General features: G+C 56.6%; 1 protein-coding gene across 2 annotated transcripts; it reads right to left on the reverse strand.

Annotated features, from left to right (window-relative positions):
• Positions 1-3709: 3709 nt before the first annotated feature.
• Positions 3710-15288, reverse strand: LOC103672101 (SLAM family member 9). Of its 2 annotated transcripts, XM_008700774.2 has the most exons (6): positions 15174-15288; positions 9793-10185; positions 7938-8234; positions 6276-6401; positions 5990-6081; positions 3710-5724 (listed from the first exon to the last, which is right to left on the reverse strand). In XM_008700774.2, the coding sequence occupies exons 1-6, from the start codon at positions 15244-15246 to the stop codon at positions 5632-5634; spliced, it is 1074 nt and encodes a 357-aa protein (XP_008698996.1). In that variant the 5' UTR covers positions 15247-15288; the 3' UTR covers positions 3710-5631. The 2 variants fall into 2 exon arrangements, with proteins under 2 accessions (XP_008698996.1, XP_040491782.1); XM_040635848.1 differs by having other exon boundaries at positions 5990-6401.
• Between the last annotated feature and the right edge of the window lie 210 nt (positions 15289-15498).

Below are 15498 nucleotides of genomic sequence, written 5' to 3' on the forward strand. Positions count from 1 at the left end.
TCCGAGGTGGCTGTCGAGGGCGCTACTGGTGAACAGAGTGATACAGCACACCCAGTCTTCATAAATTTGCTTACGTGCTTACGAAGCATGGAGTCCCTTTCCTCGTGATGGGGCTTACAGGAGAGACAAATTTGTTTTTAGATTTGAAGGGATATGCTGCTGTTTCCCCAAATGATTGCACCCCCTAAGCACTACACTATCATGTCCGGACCCTTGATTTTCATGGATTTACAATCCACTTTCTGGGGTTTTTCTGTGCAGGGACATCTAGTGCACCTGCTACTTCCTTCTCACTTGGTCACATCGCCGTGGTGGAATCGCCACGGGAGATCAGCGTGAGCACAGACGGACGGAGACACGATCCTAGCAGCTATGATCACAGCACAGCTGAGCTCCCGCGGCTGGATGCACACGGAGCGGGTCGGATCACAGGAGATCCTGGCAGCTTGTCTTGCAGAACCAGCGGGCAGCTCTGAGCAGGTCGTCTGCAGGGACAGTGATGTTCAACTTCAGGAGATCTGACAGGGGGCTTGGGCGGGCTCTCCTGCAGCCCAGATGAGGGACAAATGATTTCTGAGCAAACGTCTCTCATCTTCCAGCAACAGTTACTGAACAGCCACCAGGAAGCAGCTCTGTCTGCGACACAGGGGATGGGATGGAGAACAAGGCAAAGCTTCTGGCCTCGGGCTGCCTGCAGGCTAGTGAGGGAGACGTGACCCTGAAACGCAGGACGCCCCAGAGCACGGGCAGCACTTGTGAGCAGCGCAGGGAGCAGCTGAGAAAGGGAAGCGAGAAGAGGAGAGGGAGTTCCTCACACAAGCTCTATCTGCTCACTTTTGCAAAGAAATCGGGAAAAGCAGGACCAACAGGCTTGGAAAGGCTCCCCTGGAGGAGCGTTGAGCAGGATCCAGGGTCTGGTCTATCCCACTAACGCCCACGACTGTGGAAGTTCAGAAGGGAGCGAGATGGCAGAGGGAGTAGAGGTGCCAGAGACATGAGGGTCCCTCTCCACTCCACCTGGATGGGGACGTGGTAGAAGGAATGAGATCCACTGAGAGAGTTAGGGACATCTCAGGTCCCCTCCACCCGGATTTTGTCTTCTGCGTCATGGAGCCATTCAGTTTCCCTTCCTGCAACCCTCTAACGTGGAGGGTCAGGGCTGGACTGCTCGGAGACCACGTGTCCACTGCCTTTTCAGGGACGTGGCCCCTCTGGTGTCCTCAGGCCTTCCTCCTCTGCCTCTGGCTGTGCAGCAAATGAAGCGTCACGCTGCAGCTGGACCAGGGCTAGTGGGCACATGCATGTCCGTGTCTGTCAACCTTCATCTTCTCTCCAGCTGGCCTTTTACTGTCGTAGACAGTATTTTACTAAAAACTTCTACAAGGAAAACCTGCTCTGATGAGCCACACTGATGTCATGTGTTACCTTCTTCTTGTCCCGAGAAGCTCAGCAGGAGCTAGACGGATGAGACCTGTCCAGGCATCAGGGCTTGGTTCCTTCCCCACACCTGTCCTCCCTCTGCATCCGGTCTGGGTGTGACATTCATGCACCTGGGGAGGTCCCCCTGGGACAAAACGTCCCCTGCAAATCCCCTCATGCTCATCATACCTCTATGACAAGAAGGGAAGCATGACACTCACTGGGATAGTCAGTGAGGCTGGGAGAAAAAGTAGGAAGGAAAGAGGGTGAGAGAGAGGGTCTCAGGAAAATCAGCCAATGGGAAAACCAAAGCCCAGTGTGGAGAGCGGGATGATGCGATTTTTGTGGGGCTGTTTGGTGTGGGTGCTGAGATTGGGTAGGAACAGGAACAGGCAGAGGAAGGTCAAGGGGCACCTCAGATGGGGAAGCAGACAGGCAAGTGGACACAGGACGGAAGGGCCCCCGGTCACTCTGGAAGCACAGTTCCCAGTCTGGCCTGTAGAGCTGGGTTCGCAGGAAAAAGATTGGAAAAGATGTGCTATGGATAGTAGTCAGGATTCCCCAGGAAACAGAATTACAGGATGCTTATAACATAGGGAGATGTATTGGAAGGAATGGCTCACATTGTTATAGAGGCTGGCGAGTCTAGAGTCTGCAGGGTGGGTGAGCCAGGCTGAGATGCAGGGCAGATCTGCTGCTGGGGTGCAAGTCCAAGGTCATCAGGAGGAGGCACTAGGAAGAGCCGATGCGGCTGTCCCAGGCCGATGGCAGTCTCCTGTAGAAATCTTTCTTGCTCAGGGGAGGTCAGTCTTTGCTCAGCCTTCCATGGATTGGATGCCCACCCACACTGGGGAGGGCAGTCGACTTTACTCAAAGTTCATCCATTGAAGTGTATCTCATCCCAGATCTCTTCCTAGAAAAGTCCAGAATAATGCTTGACCACAACTCTTGGCACCGCGCCCAAGATGACATGGATGATGACATCACACAATCGCTAATCCAAAGATAGCTCGAAGGGCCAGTTAAGGTCAGAGAGTAGACTTCAGAGCAAGGAGCATTTCCAGGGATGAAGAGGAACAGTACAGAGTAATGAAAGGTCAACTCGGCGGGAAGTAGAAGAATCCGAGGTGTGTGTTTACGTAACGGCAGAGCGCCGAGCGCACGGAGCAGAAACTGACGGAATTGGACGAGAGACACACGAATCCACTGTCACAGTCAGAGAGCAGAGATCCTGCCCCCGGGGTGGAGCTAGCAGATGGAAAATCCGCAAGAGTACAGACAGCAAACACCACCATGAACGCACTGGACCTCACTGACACTTACAGAACATTCGACCCCAACAGCAGGCTACACGTTCCTGTCGAGTGCACACGGGAACCTCCCCAAGGTAACGTCCTGTCCTGGGTCGTAACACAAACCTGACAACATTAAAGATTTGAAATAACATATTTCCCTGATCATAGTAGAATTAGAGTAGCACTTTTTTTTTAAAGATCTTATTTATTTATTAGAGAGAGAGAGAGAGCGAGAGCATGAGCACTGGGGAGGGAGAAGCAGAGAATGTGCTGAGCAGGGAGCCTGACCCAAGGCTCACTCCCAGGACTCTGGTTTCAGCACTGGAGCCGAAGGCAGACGTTGAGCCCACTTAGCCACGCAGGAGCCCCTGGAATAGAATTTATAAACAGGAAAAAAAACCAGGAAAATTTGTAAATAGGGAGAAATTAATCCACTTCTTAATAGCCCTTGAGTTAAAGATGAAGTCTCTAGGGAAATTTTAAATATTTGAAGTGAATGGAAATGAAAAATACAAGATATCAGAATGTGTGAAAAAAATCACACACAGTCTTTACAGGGAAATATATGTGATACGAGGCATTTATTACAAAAGAAGAAAAGCTTCAAATTAATAATTTAAGCATATTTACCTTACGAATCTAGCAGAATAAGAGCAAAATAAAACTGGGCGATTTGAAGAAAGGAAACCAGAAAGACAAGAGCAGAGAAAACGACACTGATGAATCTAAGGAAGCAAAGTCACCAACGCCCTACAGGTAATGCCATCGTCAGCGGTGCAACCTGGAGCTTCCCTCAATACTGGGAAGGAGGCGAGGCTGCTCTCAGCACCGCTNTTCGCCTTCTCCAGGAAGTCTGCTCAGTGCAATAAGACAAGAAAAGGAAATGAGATAATGTATAGATCAGAAAGGGGAAAGAGAAAACCTGTGTTTATTACAGACATTGTTCATATGTTTGTCTGACAGGAGGTCCCCGGTGTTCTACAGAAAATTCCTAGGACTGACAGGTGAGTTCGCCAAGACCGCAGGACATAAGGCCAATGGGAGGGAAGGGACCCGTCATTCCACCTGTCAGGATCCAGCGCGGACGGAGTCTGTGCGTCGTGCGCGCTCCCGGGCAGACACTGAGGTTCTAGGGATGAGAAGCTTTTCTGATTGCCTCTGATCTCAGGGATCTACGTGCTTCTACTGGAACCCCAGGCTCAGCGGGGAGCTGGAGAGGAAGGGACATTTCAGACCCACTTTTTCTAGCTTGAATTACTAACTCGGGCAAACAGCAGGCTGCTTTGTCACCTGGGGAAATGGTGATAGAGCAAGGAAGGAGAGAAAATGTGTCCCTTACCAAGAGGTGACCTGACAGTATTTTTCATGGACTCAGGTGAAAGGCTCCCACGACTCCCGCAAACAAAAGGTGCACATTTATTGCCTGAGTACACAGGTGATAATTGCTTCTGCTTTCCTTCCTGTGGGAGAGGAGCTCCTGCTCTTTCTCACCAGGTCCCGGGTATTACAGAAGGGGAAGTGGGCACTGAGACCGCAGGGGAAGAGGGCGGAGGAGGACACAGGGGCAGGGATATGGCCGGTGGGGCTGGAGGGCAGGGATGGGGCTGAGCAGAAGGCATGGGGCGGGGAGGCTTCCCTGGGCATCAGCGGTGTCACTGGTCATTGAAGGCCACGGGGCAGGGGCCCCAGAGAGAGGAGGACACGAGAGATGGGAAGGGTCCTGCCCAAACCCTCAGAAGCCCCACCCTGTGAGTGAAGACCAGACCTGGGGGGATAGCTGAGGAGTCTGAGGGGGGAGGCAGGTGGGCCGGAGAGTCCATGAGAGTGGCCGTCAGGGAATACAAGGGCAGAGAGGGTTGGAGCAGGAAAGGGGCATCAATGGTGACAGGTGGGATCACTTTCTGGAGCTCTAGGGGTCCCCGTGAAGTGAGGCCAAGGTGGGGACACAGGTGTGGAGCAGGGGCAGCATGGAGACCGAGCGAGGGCTTCAGGGAAGGAGCAGAGGGGTCAGGGGGAGGAGCCAGAGAGAGGAATGAAGGAGACAAGTCCCCAGAGAAGGGACTGAAGTGTAGGGAAAAGTCCTCACTGAGTCCCGACGAGTTCAGCGTCCTCCGAGGGGACAGGAGAGAGAGGGAGGCAGGTGTCTGTCAATGCAGTCAGTAAAGCTAACTGTCAGGAACAAGGAACTTCTGCTTTTTCCTGAGCAATAGGAGGCTGGGCCACTTGCCACCAGGACAGGACAGAAGGGACGTCGGGATGCCAGACAGCTGAGGGTTGGAGAGGCGGGCCTTGGAGCTCCGTTCCCTGGGCTCAGTCCCGCCTCCTGGGCTCCCAGCTGTGTGGCCTGGAGAATAGGCTTTCTGGCTCCTTCTATTGATCTGTAAAGTGGGCACAAAGATCCCCACCTCACAGAGAGTCCACGAGGACCCTGTGAGTTAGGAGGGAGCAGAACGGTCAGAACAGTGCAAGTCACAGAGCGGCACTCAGCCAGCGCTCACGGTTACGAATCCACAGGGTCCGTGAATAGCTCTCAGCACGGGACTGGCCGCTGGGTGGTGTTCAGACGGTCCTGGCGGGATACTGGGAATTCACCAGGGCTCGTCCCAGGGGCTGCGGGTCTGAAAGGCAGTTGGATGTCGTAGAGACCAGGGGCAGAGCGGGGCCGTCTGGGGTTGACACGTAGCTGAGGCTGAGCGGTCCTGGAACAGGTTTGTTTACTCAGTTTCCCCCTTGAACTACCCCTGTGTGTGTCTCACGGTGACCTTGTGCGGAACGATTTAGCACAGAAATAACTGACGGTGGATCCATCCAGTCCCTGTTCAGAGCCTCAGAGGTGGAGGAGGCAGGACCCGAGCTGCAGGCGTCATGCTCACGAGACAGGTGTCCCTGGAGGGTGGGATTCTCCTGCTTCTTCTCATTAAATCGTAACTGTGGCCTGGCCTGGCCTGCGGACCTCACTGTAGACAGTGGTGAGAGGCTTCTCCTCTTCTAGATCAGGGGCACCCCTACCCTGGAATGCAGAGAGAGGGCTCCAGAAACAGCTGAGGGACAGAGCAGCCCAGAGGGACCCACACAGACCCAGTGCTGCTGACATGACCTCCCCAGCGCCCAGCACTGCACGGGCCTGACTAGAATTTTCTTAGTGAATATTGCATTGTCTGGAAAGGGTTACCGAGGCATCCAGGCCAGATCGTGCAGATGACTGGGATTGACAGACACACACCCAGCACAGAGGGACTTGGGAGAACCCAGGCTGCCCCCTCTCCCAGCCTCACCTTATCCCTCCTGTCTCCAGACTCCCGCTGGCTCTGCTCTGCATAGAGGATGTCACCATCCGGGTCCCTGTGCTTCTTCTGCGATCCCGCACCTGAGTCATGCACAGATGGAGCTGGAGTCTGAGCCTGGAGACCTGGACCCTCCCCCTCCATGACCCCACGGCCATGGCCACACCATCCAGCCTCCTGTGGGACATTCCCTGCAGCAAAATGCAGGAGAAAGGGAGCCTGGGGTCCACTGGGGGGAGGAAGGGGTCTGGGCTCAGGAAAGAGAAGTGCAACCTGCCTCTCCCAGAGTCCACGTTCTTCTTCTCCCCACATCTCTTCCAAAGGTACAGCCCAGCTCCCAGGATCAGCAGCACGATCGCAGCAGCCACCAGGATGCCTGGCAGGGGGTCAGCAGTGGTCTGTCCTGTTAGAAATGTTTCCATGACACAGAGAGAGTGAGGAAGTTTAAGGCAAGAGAGCAGTGAAGACGCCCGTGGCCGCGCACACAGAGACGTCTGAAGGGACCTGGTCAGAAGCTGAAGAAGGAGGACCACGGCAGGTGCTTTCCCTCAGCCAGTCCCGGAGCTCCTGCTTGGGGCCGGGGTGCTGAGAGGAACGGGACATGGTGCCCGCCCTTGAGGAGCCCCTCAGCAGGGGGAGGGCTGAGAACAGGCCAGAGGCAGCCAGCCAGAGCCATCCCAGGGCACGAGAGCTTTACAGCTTGTACCCAGGTCTTGAGGGAGGGCCTCCTGGAGGAGGTGATGGAGAAACCTGGTCTTCAGGGAGGAGTAGGAGATTACCCATTATTCAAGGTGGGTGCGGCATTCCAGGAAGGAGAGCCATGAACAGGAATGGCTGTGTCAACTCTCCAGCCCTGGGAGCTGCCAGCACCCACTGGGGCACAAGGGAGAGGGACCAGGCAGGGGGAGCTGGGTAGGAGGATGAGAGGGAGGCAGGAGCCTCTCTCCAGAAGGTCCAGTGGGACACTGAGCCTTGAGCTTCCTCTGGGATCAGAGATGCTGAGGCACCAGGTTCCCCGCAGCTGGTAGAGGAGGGGGTGGAGGGACGAGGGGGCACGCGGGGACCCAGGTCATCATTTGTTCAGGGCCACACTGACTGTGAGCAGACTGCCCAAGGCCGAGGGTGGGACAGGCATGCAAAGGAGAAGCAGACACGGCCCCTACCCTCCAGTGTTCAGGCTGCATAGGAGACTAATCTCGGCCCAGAGCATCAGCTCTCCGTGTGGGGCCACTGACCCACGGGGCTCCGTAGAGGAGACGAGGTGTGAGGGCAGGACAGCGGCAGCTCCTGCAGGGCCCTGAGCCATCGAGGCTGAGGAGCCCCTCTGCAAACTCTCTTAATGCTGGAACTGCACCCAGCATGCCGCCCTGTGGGACTGCAGGGGTCACAGGCCCCGGAGCAGCTGCAGCAAAGGGGTCCCTGGACGGGAATAAGTGGGGGAGTGGAGGACCCCTGACTTGGAGGGGCTGAGGGCAGAGGGAGGGGCCTGAGCAGGGGCTGGAAAATGAGGAGAGCGGGACACATCCAGGAACGCAGGCAAGCAGGTGGGTGTGAAGCATGTTCGTGAGGCCGGAATCGGGCAGAGGAGCGCCGATCCCTGCGTCCTTCAAGGAGTCGCTGGCTCGGACCCGTCAGAGAGAACAGACTGCTGACACCTCCCACCTCGCTCTTCCTGAAACCCAACCTAGCAGCACGGGATGATGGATGAGGGTGGGAGAGGTACCTGCTGGTGTTGCCGGGACCAGCAGGGGTAAGGGGAGGAGAGCAGCAGGGGAGGGACACCGAAGGGCAGAAGCAGGTTGGATGTGACTGCCAGAGTCCTGGACGGGTGACCAGGTGACAGGTGGTGACATAAACATGAGGGAGAGAAGCCAGGAACCCTCACCCAGGGCTGCCTGAGCCCGGGGAGAGCCCCTCCCCTCTGGCAGGATGCACTCACCGTGGCCACAGACGTCCCCAAGGTACCAAGTGGCAGTTTTCTGGTCTACCTGGTTTCTGACGACACAGGTGAGGCTGGCACTGGGCTGGCTAAGGGGCAGGGTCAAAGCCAGTGTCCAGGGGTTGGGGGCTGGTCGTGGGGCCGGTCTCTGCTCCAGCTCTCTGGGGAGGCCCTGGCTCTCCCAGGACACGGTCAGGTTCTCCCTGGTTTGCGTGGTGTCACACTCCACGGTGACGTTGCACGAGCCTGGTGTGAGGGACGGAACCGTGGCCCGGATCTGGGGAAGGGGCACAGGCTCTGTGGCAGGAGAGACAAGAGGACAGAGGCTCACGTGAGTGGAGAACATCACAGCTCCTGCTTTCTCCTGCGGATTCTCCCTGACGCTCTGGCTTCCTACCACGAAGGATGGTGCCTGCAGTTTACAGATAACTCAGAACAGACCCAAATATACAGCAGGTGCCAAAAAGGACTGGTAGTTGAGCTCTGTGTGATTTCACTACACTGAGTGTCTTAAAAATGTTGCATGAGAATATACTGTAATCACGTACCCATAGCCAATTAATTCTAAGAAAGTGGGGTGTCCCCTAGAAGAAGGAGAATTTGGGACAGGATATGTCCTGGTCCAGACCCTGCCCCTACTTCAGCTCAGATGGTGCCCGGAACTGCACAGCCCATGGTACAGAGGCCACTGCCAGTGTTGGGAGCCCAGACATCAGCGCCAGTTTCCCACCAGGAAAGAGCGCGGGCATGGGGGTACACACTGGTGACCCCTAGGATGGCCTCCCTGAGTGTTGTAGGAACATGCACTGAACTTGGGGTCTACAGAGGAAGACAGGGACAGACTGACAGTCAGTCTAGGGAATCTCGCAGACCTGTGCTGCACAGGCCACTCTCTCTGGAGCAGGATGTCTCCCTGCGCAGGGGGGAGTGCAGGGAGAGAGAGCTGCTTGTTGAGTTTCTGAGGAAGGGCTGACTGTGAAGGTCTCCTACGTCTGTGGAGGTTTAGAGGCGGACCTGTGAGTCTGAGTGAGCTGCCTCGGGCTGGTGCTGAGGACAGGGGACGGGGCAGGGAGAACCACACGTGGGCTTCCGCATCCTGCTAGGTGACGAGTGTCCCCCAACCGTGGCCACGTGCTGACCCTCAGAACCTGCAAGTGTCTTAGGTTCCATGACAAAGGGAAACTGAGGCTGCTAACCAGCTGACCCTAAACCAGAGAAGGTCTGGATTCCCAGATGGGCCCCAAGTGATCACAGGTCCTTGCAAGTGGAAGGAGGCAGGAGAGGAGGAGGGAGGGACGCAGGGCCAGAGGGACTCATCCCTCCAGTGCCGGCTGTGAAGGGGGAGGAAGGGCCACGAGCCGGGGGATGCGGGCGCCACTAGAAGGAGGGACAGGAACAGAAATGGATTCTCTCCGGAGCCTCCAGAGAGGAGCAGCCCTGCCGACACCTGGAGCTCATGGCCGAGGCTCTGGGGTCTGAGTCCTGCCCTGCAGCCCAGGAGGACACTCAGGTGGTGGTGCACTCAGCCCATGAGGGTCAGTCAGCTGTTATAGCAGCACTAGACAGCTGACAGTCACACTGAGCACCCTGAGTCCTATGGGGACAGTGAGTGTTATGGCCAAGTCCCCATTTCCCCCCGTTCCGTGTTCCCCTCCTGAGGCACAGAAGTGATTCATCCCCGGTGTGAACCTCAGCTCTGCCTGCGTTTGTGCTGAACACACGGCATCTACTTCTAGGGGAGAAGATCGAGTCTGAAGGCTGCGGTCTGGAAGGGATCCTGCCATTGGGGCGCGTGGACACTCCAGGGACAGAGGACGGAAGTCAGCTATGGGGCTGGGAAGGGGCCACCACGTACCATAGACTGTCAGGTGGAAATCCTGGTCATACTGTCTTCCTCTCGTGTAGGACTCTCGAGCCCGGTACAGCCCACTGTCCTCAAGGGTCAGGTTGTCCACCAACAGGGTTGTTATGTTGGGCATATGGACCCTTGTCTTGAATTTGTCTTGGAAGTTGAGCCATTCTGGAACATTCCTCCCAGGAAGGACATTCAGCATGACTCTGTAGTTTGACCCGTATACAATGCCCCATGAAATCTTCTCCAGCTCGCCTTCTGGGGGTAATTCTGGTTTTCTGATCACATGAAACGACACAGAAGTTCCTCGCATCCCCTTCAGAGAAACAGGGATTCCAGAATCCTCCACTCCAGAAGCATGGACTCCAGAGCTCTGGGTCAGAACGCCGCAGACACCTAGGGTACAGGACACAGGAAATGTGAGAGGTTTTCGTTAGGAATAAAGGAGGAATCCCTAGAACCATCTTCTTCATGAGATCCGTCCCGTGTGCTCCCCGGACTCTTGGAAGGTGGGAGAGAGCCGTGAATGGGGGGCGAGGCTGGGATCCGTCCTGGTCCCAGGGGAGTGTCCCCTTGAACAGGTCCTGCGACCTTGCTCACCTTCGGTGCCCTGACCCCCGACAGCGCGAGCAGGAACGTCAGGAGAGGTCGGAGCAAAGCACGAGCATGTTTTCGGTCCATACCGAGCGCATTAGTGCAGGAGGCAGCCTCTCACGGGGCTGCAGACACCCTCCTGCCCGCAGGCCGGGCAAGCTCTGCCCCTGGAGTGGGGGCCGCCCCCGGGACTGGCCTCTGAGGAGCAGAGTGCCGCTAACGGGATGGATGGCCCTCAGGGACAGCAGGTCCTACACGAGGGTGACACCGTCTTGCTGTCACCCTGTGTCCAGCTCGCTGTGACGACTCCGGCGGCCGTGTTGTGGGCGGCACTGTGCAGAGGCCCCCGTGGGGAGGGACAGACGGGGCAGCCTCTGGCCAACAGCCTGCAGGGTCTACACTCATGGAAACGTCTCATTTAACAGCTGCTCATGGAGTGAATGGGGCTCTAGTTCCCTCCTCGGGTGACAGTTGTATTGATCTTGTCCCTGCAGACACTGTTGCCCTGGGCAGGTTGGGGGGACTGTCCGCACACAGGGACCTCTATATGTCACATGGGGCTCATATTCACTGCTGTGGGCATCTAGACATCACACACGGACATCTGTCACATGTGAGTGCATGCATGCCCGATGTGCGTGTACATGTGTCACACACGGTTCTGTGGACAGCACACGTGGGTGTGGAGACACTGGGACAACCCACTGGGTGGGTCTAACAGACCAAAGGCAGGTCCCTCTCAGCTTCGACAGACCTCACTCACTGCCCCCCTGACAGTGACCCCAGCTGTTCTCCTCCCAATAATGCTGAGTTCCCACCAGCACACGGTGACCGAACTTGTTGCCCTTTGCCAAATTGATAAGGGAAAATTATATCACATCATATTCTTTTGCTTTTTTTTTAAATTTTATTTATTTATTTGACAGAGAGAGAGACACAGCCAGAGAGAGAGGGAACACAAGCAGGGGGAGTGGGAGAGGAAGAAGCAGGCTCCCAAAGGAGAAGCGTGATGTGGGGCTCGATCCCAGGACCCTGGGATCAGGCCCTAGGCGAAGGCAGAACCTTAATGACTGAGCCACCCAGGCGCCCCTATCACGTCATCTTCTAAGTAGCATTTCTCCTGTACATGAGCCCGGTCATCATGTCCTAGGACTGTTGATCCCCTTTTCTGGCCGCTGTGAGCTGTCTGCTCATGTCCTCTGCCCATGATTCTGGTTTTCTTTTTAACATTCAGGAGCTAGACCTATTTTAAGAAAATTAGCCTATTTTCTATCGCAGTTTATATAAATAGTTTCCAGTTTGCGTTTCACCATTGTCTTGGACTGATGGCCCTGCTACTGTCCTCATGAAGCTAAACGTACGGATCGTTTAAGGCTTACTGGTTTATCTCTGGCATGAAAAGATCAACCCCCAACATCAAAGCGTGCTCCCAATTCTCTCTCATTTTCTTCTAGAACCTTCTTGACTTCAGCGTCCTGTGTGAGTCTGACGCACGGGGAACGTGCTTGGGTCTCAGACCAGGAGGTCTAGTGCAGCAGGGCGGTCGGCACCCTGGACGGGAGGGTCCGGAGGCGTGAGACCAGGTCCTCTGTTCCCTTGAGCCCGTGGATGGGAGCAGTGACCTCCCTGCCTCCAGCCTTCCTCTGGGACGGGGACACAGTAGCCGTGCAGCCCTCCCAGAATGTGTGCTAGGATGTCAGGAGAGGAAGGCGTTCCCATCGTGTGAGCTGCCCTCACGACCACGATGGTGATTCTTGACCGAGCACACCTGGGACCAGCTGGCCTTCCCAGGTGCCAGGATGGAGTCCACATCTCTCCCCAGCTGCCCCTGTCGGGGGCTCCTCCTGGGATCAGGGATGGGCCCCCGGGACACAGACACCCAGGGCGCTATCCCATAGGTGGCCACAGGAGTAAAGTCCAGCTGGGGCCTTCCTGAACGAGAGGACACTCCTGGCCGTGTCCACAGAGCTGGCTTCCGTGGTCCCTGTCACGTCCCCCGTCACCAGGTGGCTGAGCCCCCCAAGCTGCTGGGCAGAGTGGTGTCTATCGTGCCCGGGACTCGGTGTGGGCATGTCTGTTCCCCTCGGCGGGTCGTCTCTGGATTGTGAAGTGTTCTGTGTCATCCAAAGCTATCCTAAGGATTCTGGGGTTGATTCCAGCAGAAGTTCGAGGGGCGCCCCCTCCCAAAAGTCAGCGCCATGAAGATGTGCGACCTCTCTGTGTGGCCGCAGACACGCTAGACCAGTGCACACACAGGACATCCGCGTAAGTCGATCGGGGTTCCTGGTGGACTTTGAAGGGTGGACTTCGACTCTTCCTGCGACTGGGCTTCCTCATGAATTAATGCACAGAACCACAGTGTCCGTCACACCTGCGTCCCCACCCCAGTCCTCACAGCCAGGGCTCGTCTCGTGCGGAAATACGCAGAGTCTGGAGCCCACAGGACGCTAACCCCGAGTCAGAGAAGCGGCCCTTGTTCCAACAGTGGGAACTGTGCCTGGGGCTCCCGAGGGACAGCAGATCCGGCCCCAGGGCGGCCCCTGCCCGCGGGCTGCTCCCCAGTAATTCCGAGCCCATGACGTTCCTCTCAGTGCCCCCGCGAGGGTCAGAGGCGTCCGCCCCAGGGGAACAGGGCGACAGGAGAAGGCGTTTCTTCGGAGCTCCGGCAGCAGCTGCACGGCCCCGGCCAGGCTGCCTGCCAGCGGCTTCTTGGCGGCTCCCCGCTGCAGCTCGTGGTCCTGAGTGGGCCATGCAGACCGGGGTCCACACACCGGGGCAGGAGCCGGGGTCCTGCAGCAGGGGCTCTGCAGTCCCAGCTTGGCAGCAGAGTCGGAGACTGCAGAGGGCCAGGGCATTGCAGGGGAGCCTTGGAGAGAGCATCTCCTCCCTCCTTGGGGACCATGGACGTGACAACGATAGGCCTGGGCTCTGGGTTCTGAAGGGGCTCCAAACAGGCTCCCCACTGTCTGTCCCTGTCAGGACACAGGACGAGGACAGGACAGGAGGGAGACACAGAGCAGAGGCCTGGGAGAAGCCACAGGTCAGTCCTCTCCAGGTGGACACCCCCAATCCCAGGATGTCACAGTGGAGGGCTTCGAGGGGACCTTTCACAGAGAAGGGAGTCACTCAGGGGGGACCTTGTCCTGGGTCACACAGTGCAGAGCAAGATCTGGAGCCGGCTTCCCTCTCCCCCAGCCCAGTGCCTCCCCTGCAGGGACATGTTGTACAGCTCTCCCCCTACCCTCCCTCTGCCGTGCCCTGTCCTGCCTTGTCCTGCACAGAGCTCCTCCCTCCCAGCACCGCTGTCTGTTCAGAGGGGTCCAAGCAGTTCTGGGGTCTCACCCTCCAGCTCTTGTCCTGGGAGAGGGGACTCAAGTACTCGGTGGGCTTTGGCAGGACAGAGACATAGGGCGAGCTGAGGGTCAACCAGCAACTGCTGGGAAGGGGGGAACCCGGGAGAGAGGAGGCTCAGCCCTCAGGCTGCAGGGGAGGAGCTGCCCAGAAGCTGGATGGTGAGCCTCAGCCTGAGCAAGCGGGAAGCCCACTCAAGGCGGGGGAAGGCAGGAGAGCGCTCAGGTCTGCAGAAGGTGCTGAACCCAGAGAGGGACACAATGGCAGGGGCGGGTGGCTGTGAGCAAGAGGGTCATTGTTTATTTAAATGATATGAAATTTAACATTCAACCATTAACATAAAATGTTGTGTGTTTCCGTCCCTCTTAGCCTTTCTTCCTTCCTTTCTTTCTTACATAATCTTCCAACCCTGACATTTATGGAAAAAACTCTGTAATTTCCCATTATGTCTCCAGGTAAATCAAATTAAAAGAAAAGGAAGCCTACATTTACTAAGAGGAAGTGATTTTTTTTTAAAAAAAGGATCTCAGTGCGTAGCAAAGCTCATTTTCTAATGAGTAATGTCCCTGTTCATTAATGTCTGGTGATTACAGAAATTTCCTAGAATCCCTGCAGCTCATGGAGGGGCTGGTGCGCTCACACCATACATTACAGACAATAAAACCTTTCCAAGCTGTTCCCAGAATTCACAGTTCTGGAGATCTTACTGTTTTCTCATTTGTTCTTATCTAACTTGTTACACATAAGCAGATGGTCCCAAATGAAGTAAGCACCGGAAATGGGGCTCTTGTTAAAATAGTCATTCAGTTCCCTTTTTGGGGCCCCTTCTGTTTGCCTCCTGTCCCCCCCGGTCACCCCCACATACAGCCCAGGTCAGCAGTCTCCTGTTCCGGGCTTGCCCTCCCCACAGCAGGTGGGCGCAGACCCTGGAATTCTGGGGACTCCTTTCCTTCCTTTGCACACAGATTGTCATTGGACTCCGGGCCCTCATCCTGCCCAAGGAGCCGGACTAGAGCGGCTTCCTCCAGCTCAGACAGGGGCTCTGGGCCGGCCCCTCCTGCACACAGCAGCTGCAGAGGCTGCCAGGTCCCCTGGGCATCGCAGACGGGGTGCCTATCCCCACCCCTGGGTCTCCCAGCCGCTCCCTTATCTCCTCCATCCCTCTCCCCAGGAGGCTCTGCGCTCTCTTGGCCTCCCCCCTGGTAGGGGTTCCCTTCATGCAGCCAGGCAGCCAGGGCTCAGGGTTCCCAGCCTGGCTTCAGCCACCAGCTCCCTTTGTTCCCTCCGCTCACCCCGGGCTCTGAACCAAATGCACGGTGTGTGCTCGGTCATCACAGAGCTGGTTCTCTGGTTCTTCAGCAAAGACCTGAGACGGCCCAGGGGCTCCTGCCTCCCGCCCACCCAGCGGCCCTCCCTCCCAGGGAGACCGGGCCACTCACTGAGGAGAAGGCTGGTGAATCCCAGGAGCCAAGAGGCCCCGCGCAGGTGGGGGTCTTCTGAGCAGGTGTCCATGCCGGCCGCCTCCCTGATAGCTCTGTCTGGGGCAACGGAGCTGCAGAGGAAACATCTAGAATGCCCAGGCAAGAGAGGAGGAAAGGCTTGTCACCCAGATGAGCTCTAGGCTATTCCGCACCCCAAGGGCGGGGCTGACTTAGTTCCTGGACTCACTGTCCGGTCTAGAGCAAGCCATTCCCATCTCTCCTGTTATCTCTGCTCCTGCAATGAGGCCTCAGGAGATAATTGCAGAATAAATGTACGAACAGC

Source organism: Ursus maritimus, unplaced genomic scaffold, assembly GCF_017311325.1.
Source record: "Ursus maritimus isolate PB19 unplaced genomic scaffold, ASM1731132v1 scaffold_2, whole genome shotgun sequence".
Taxonomy (NCBI): domain Eukaryota; kingdom Metazoa; phylum Chordata; class Mammalia; order Carnivora; family Ursidae; genus Ursus; species Ursus maritimus.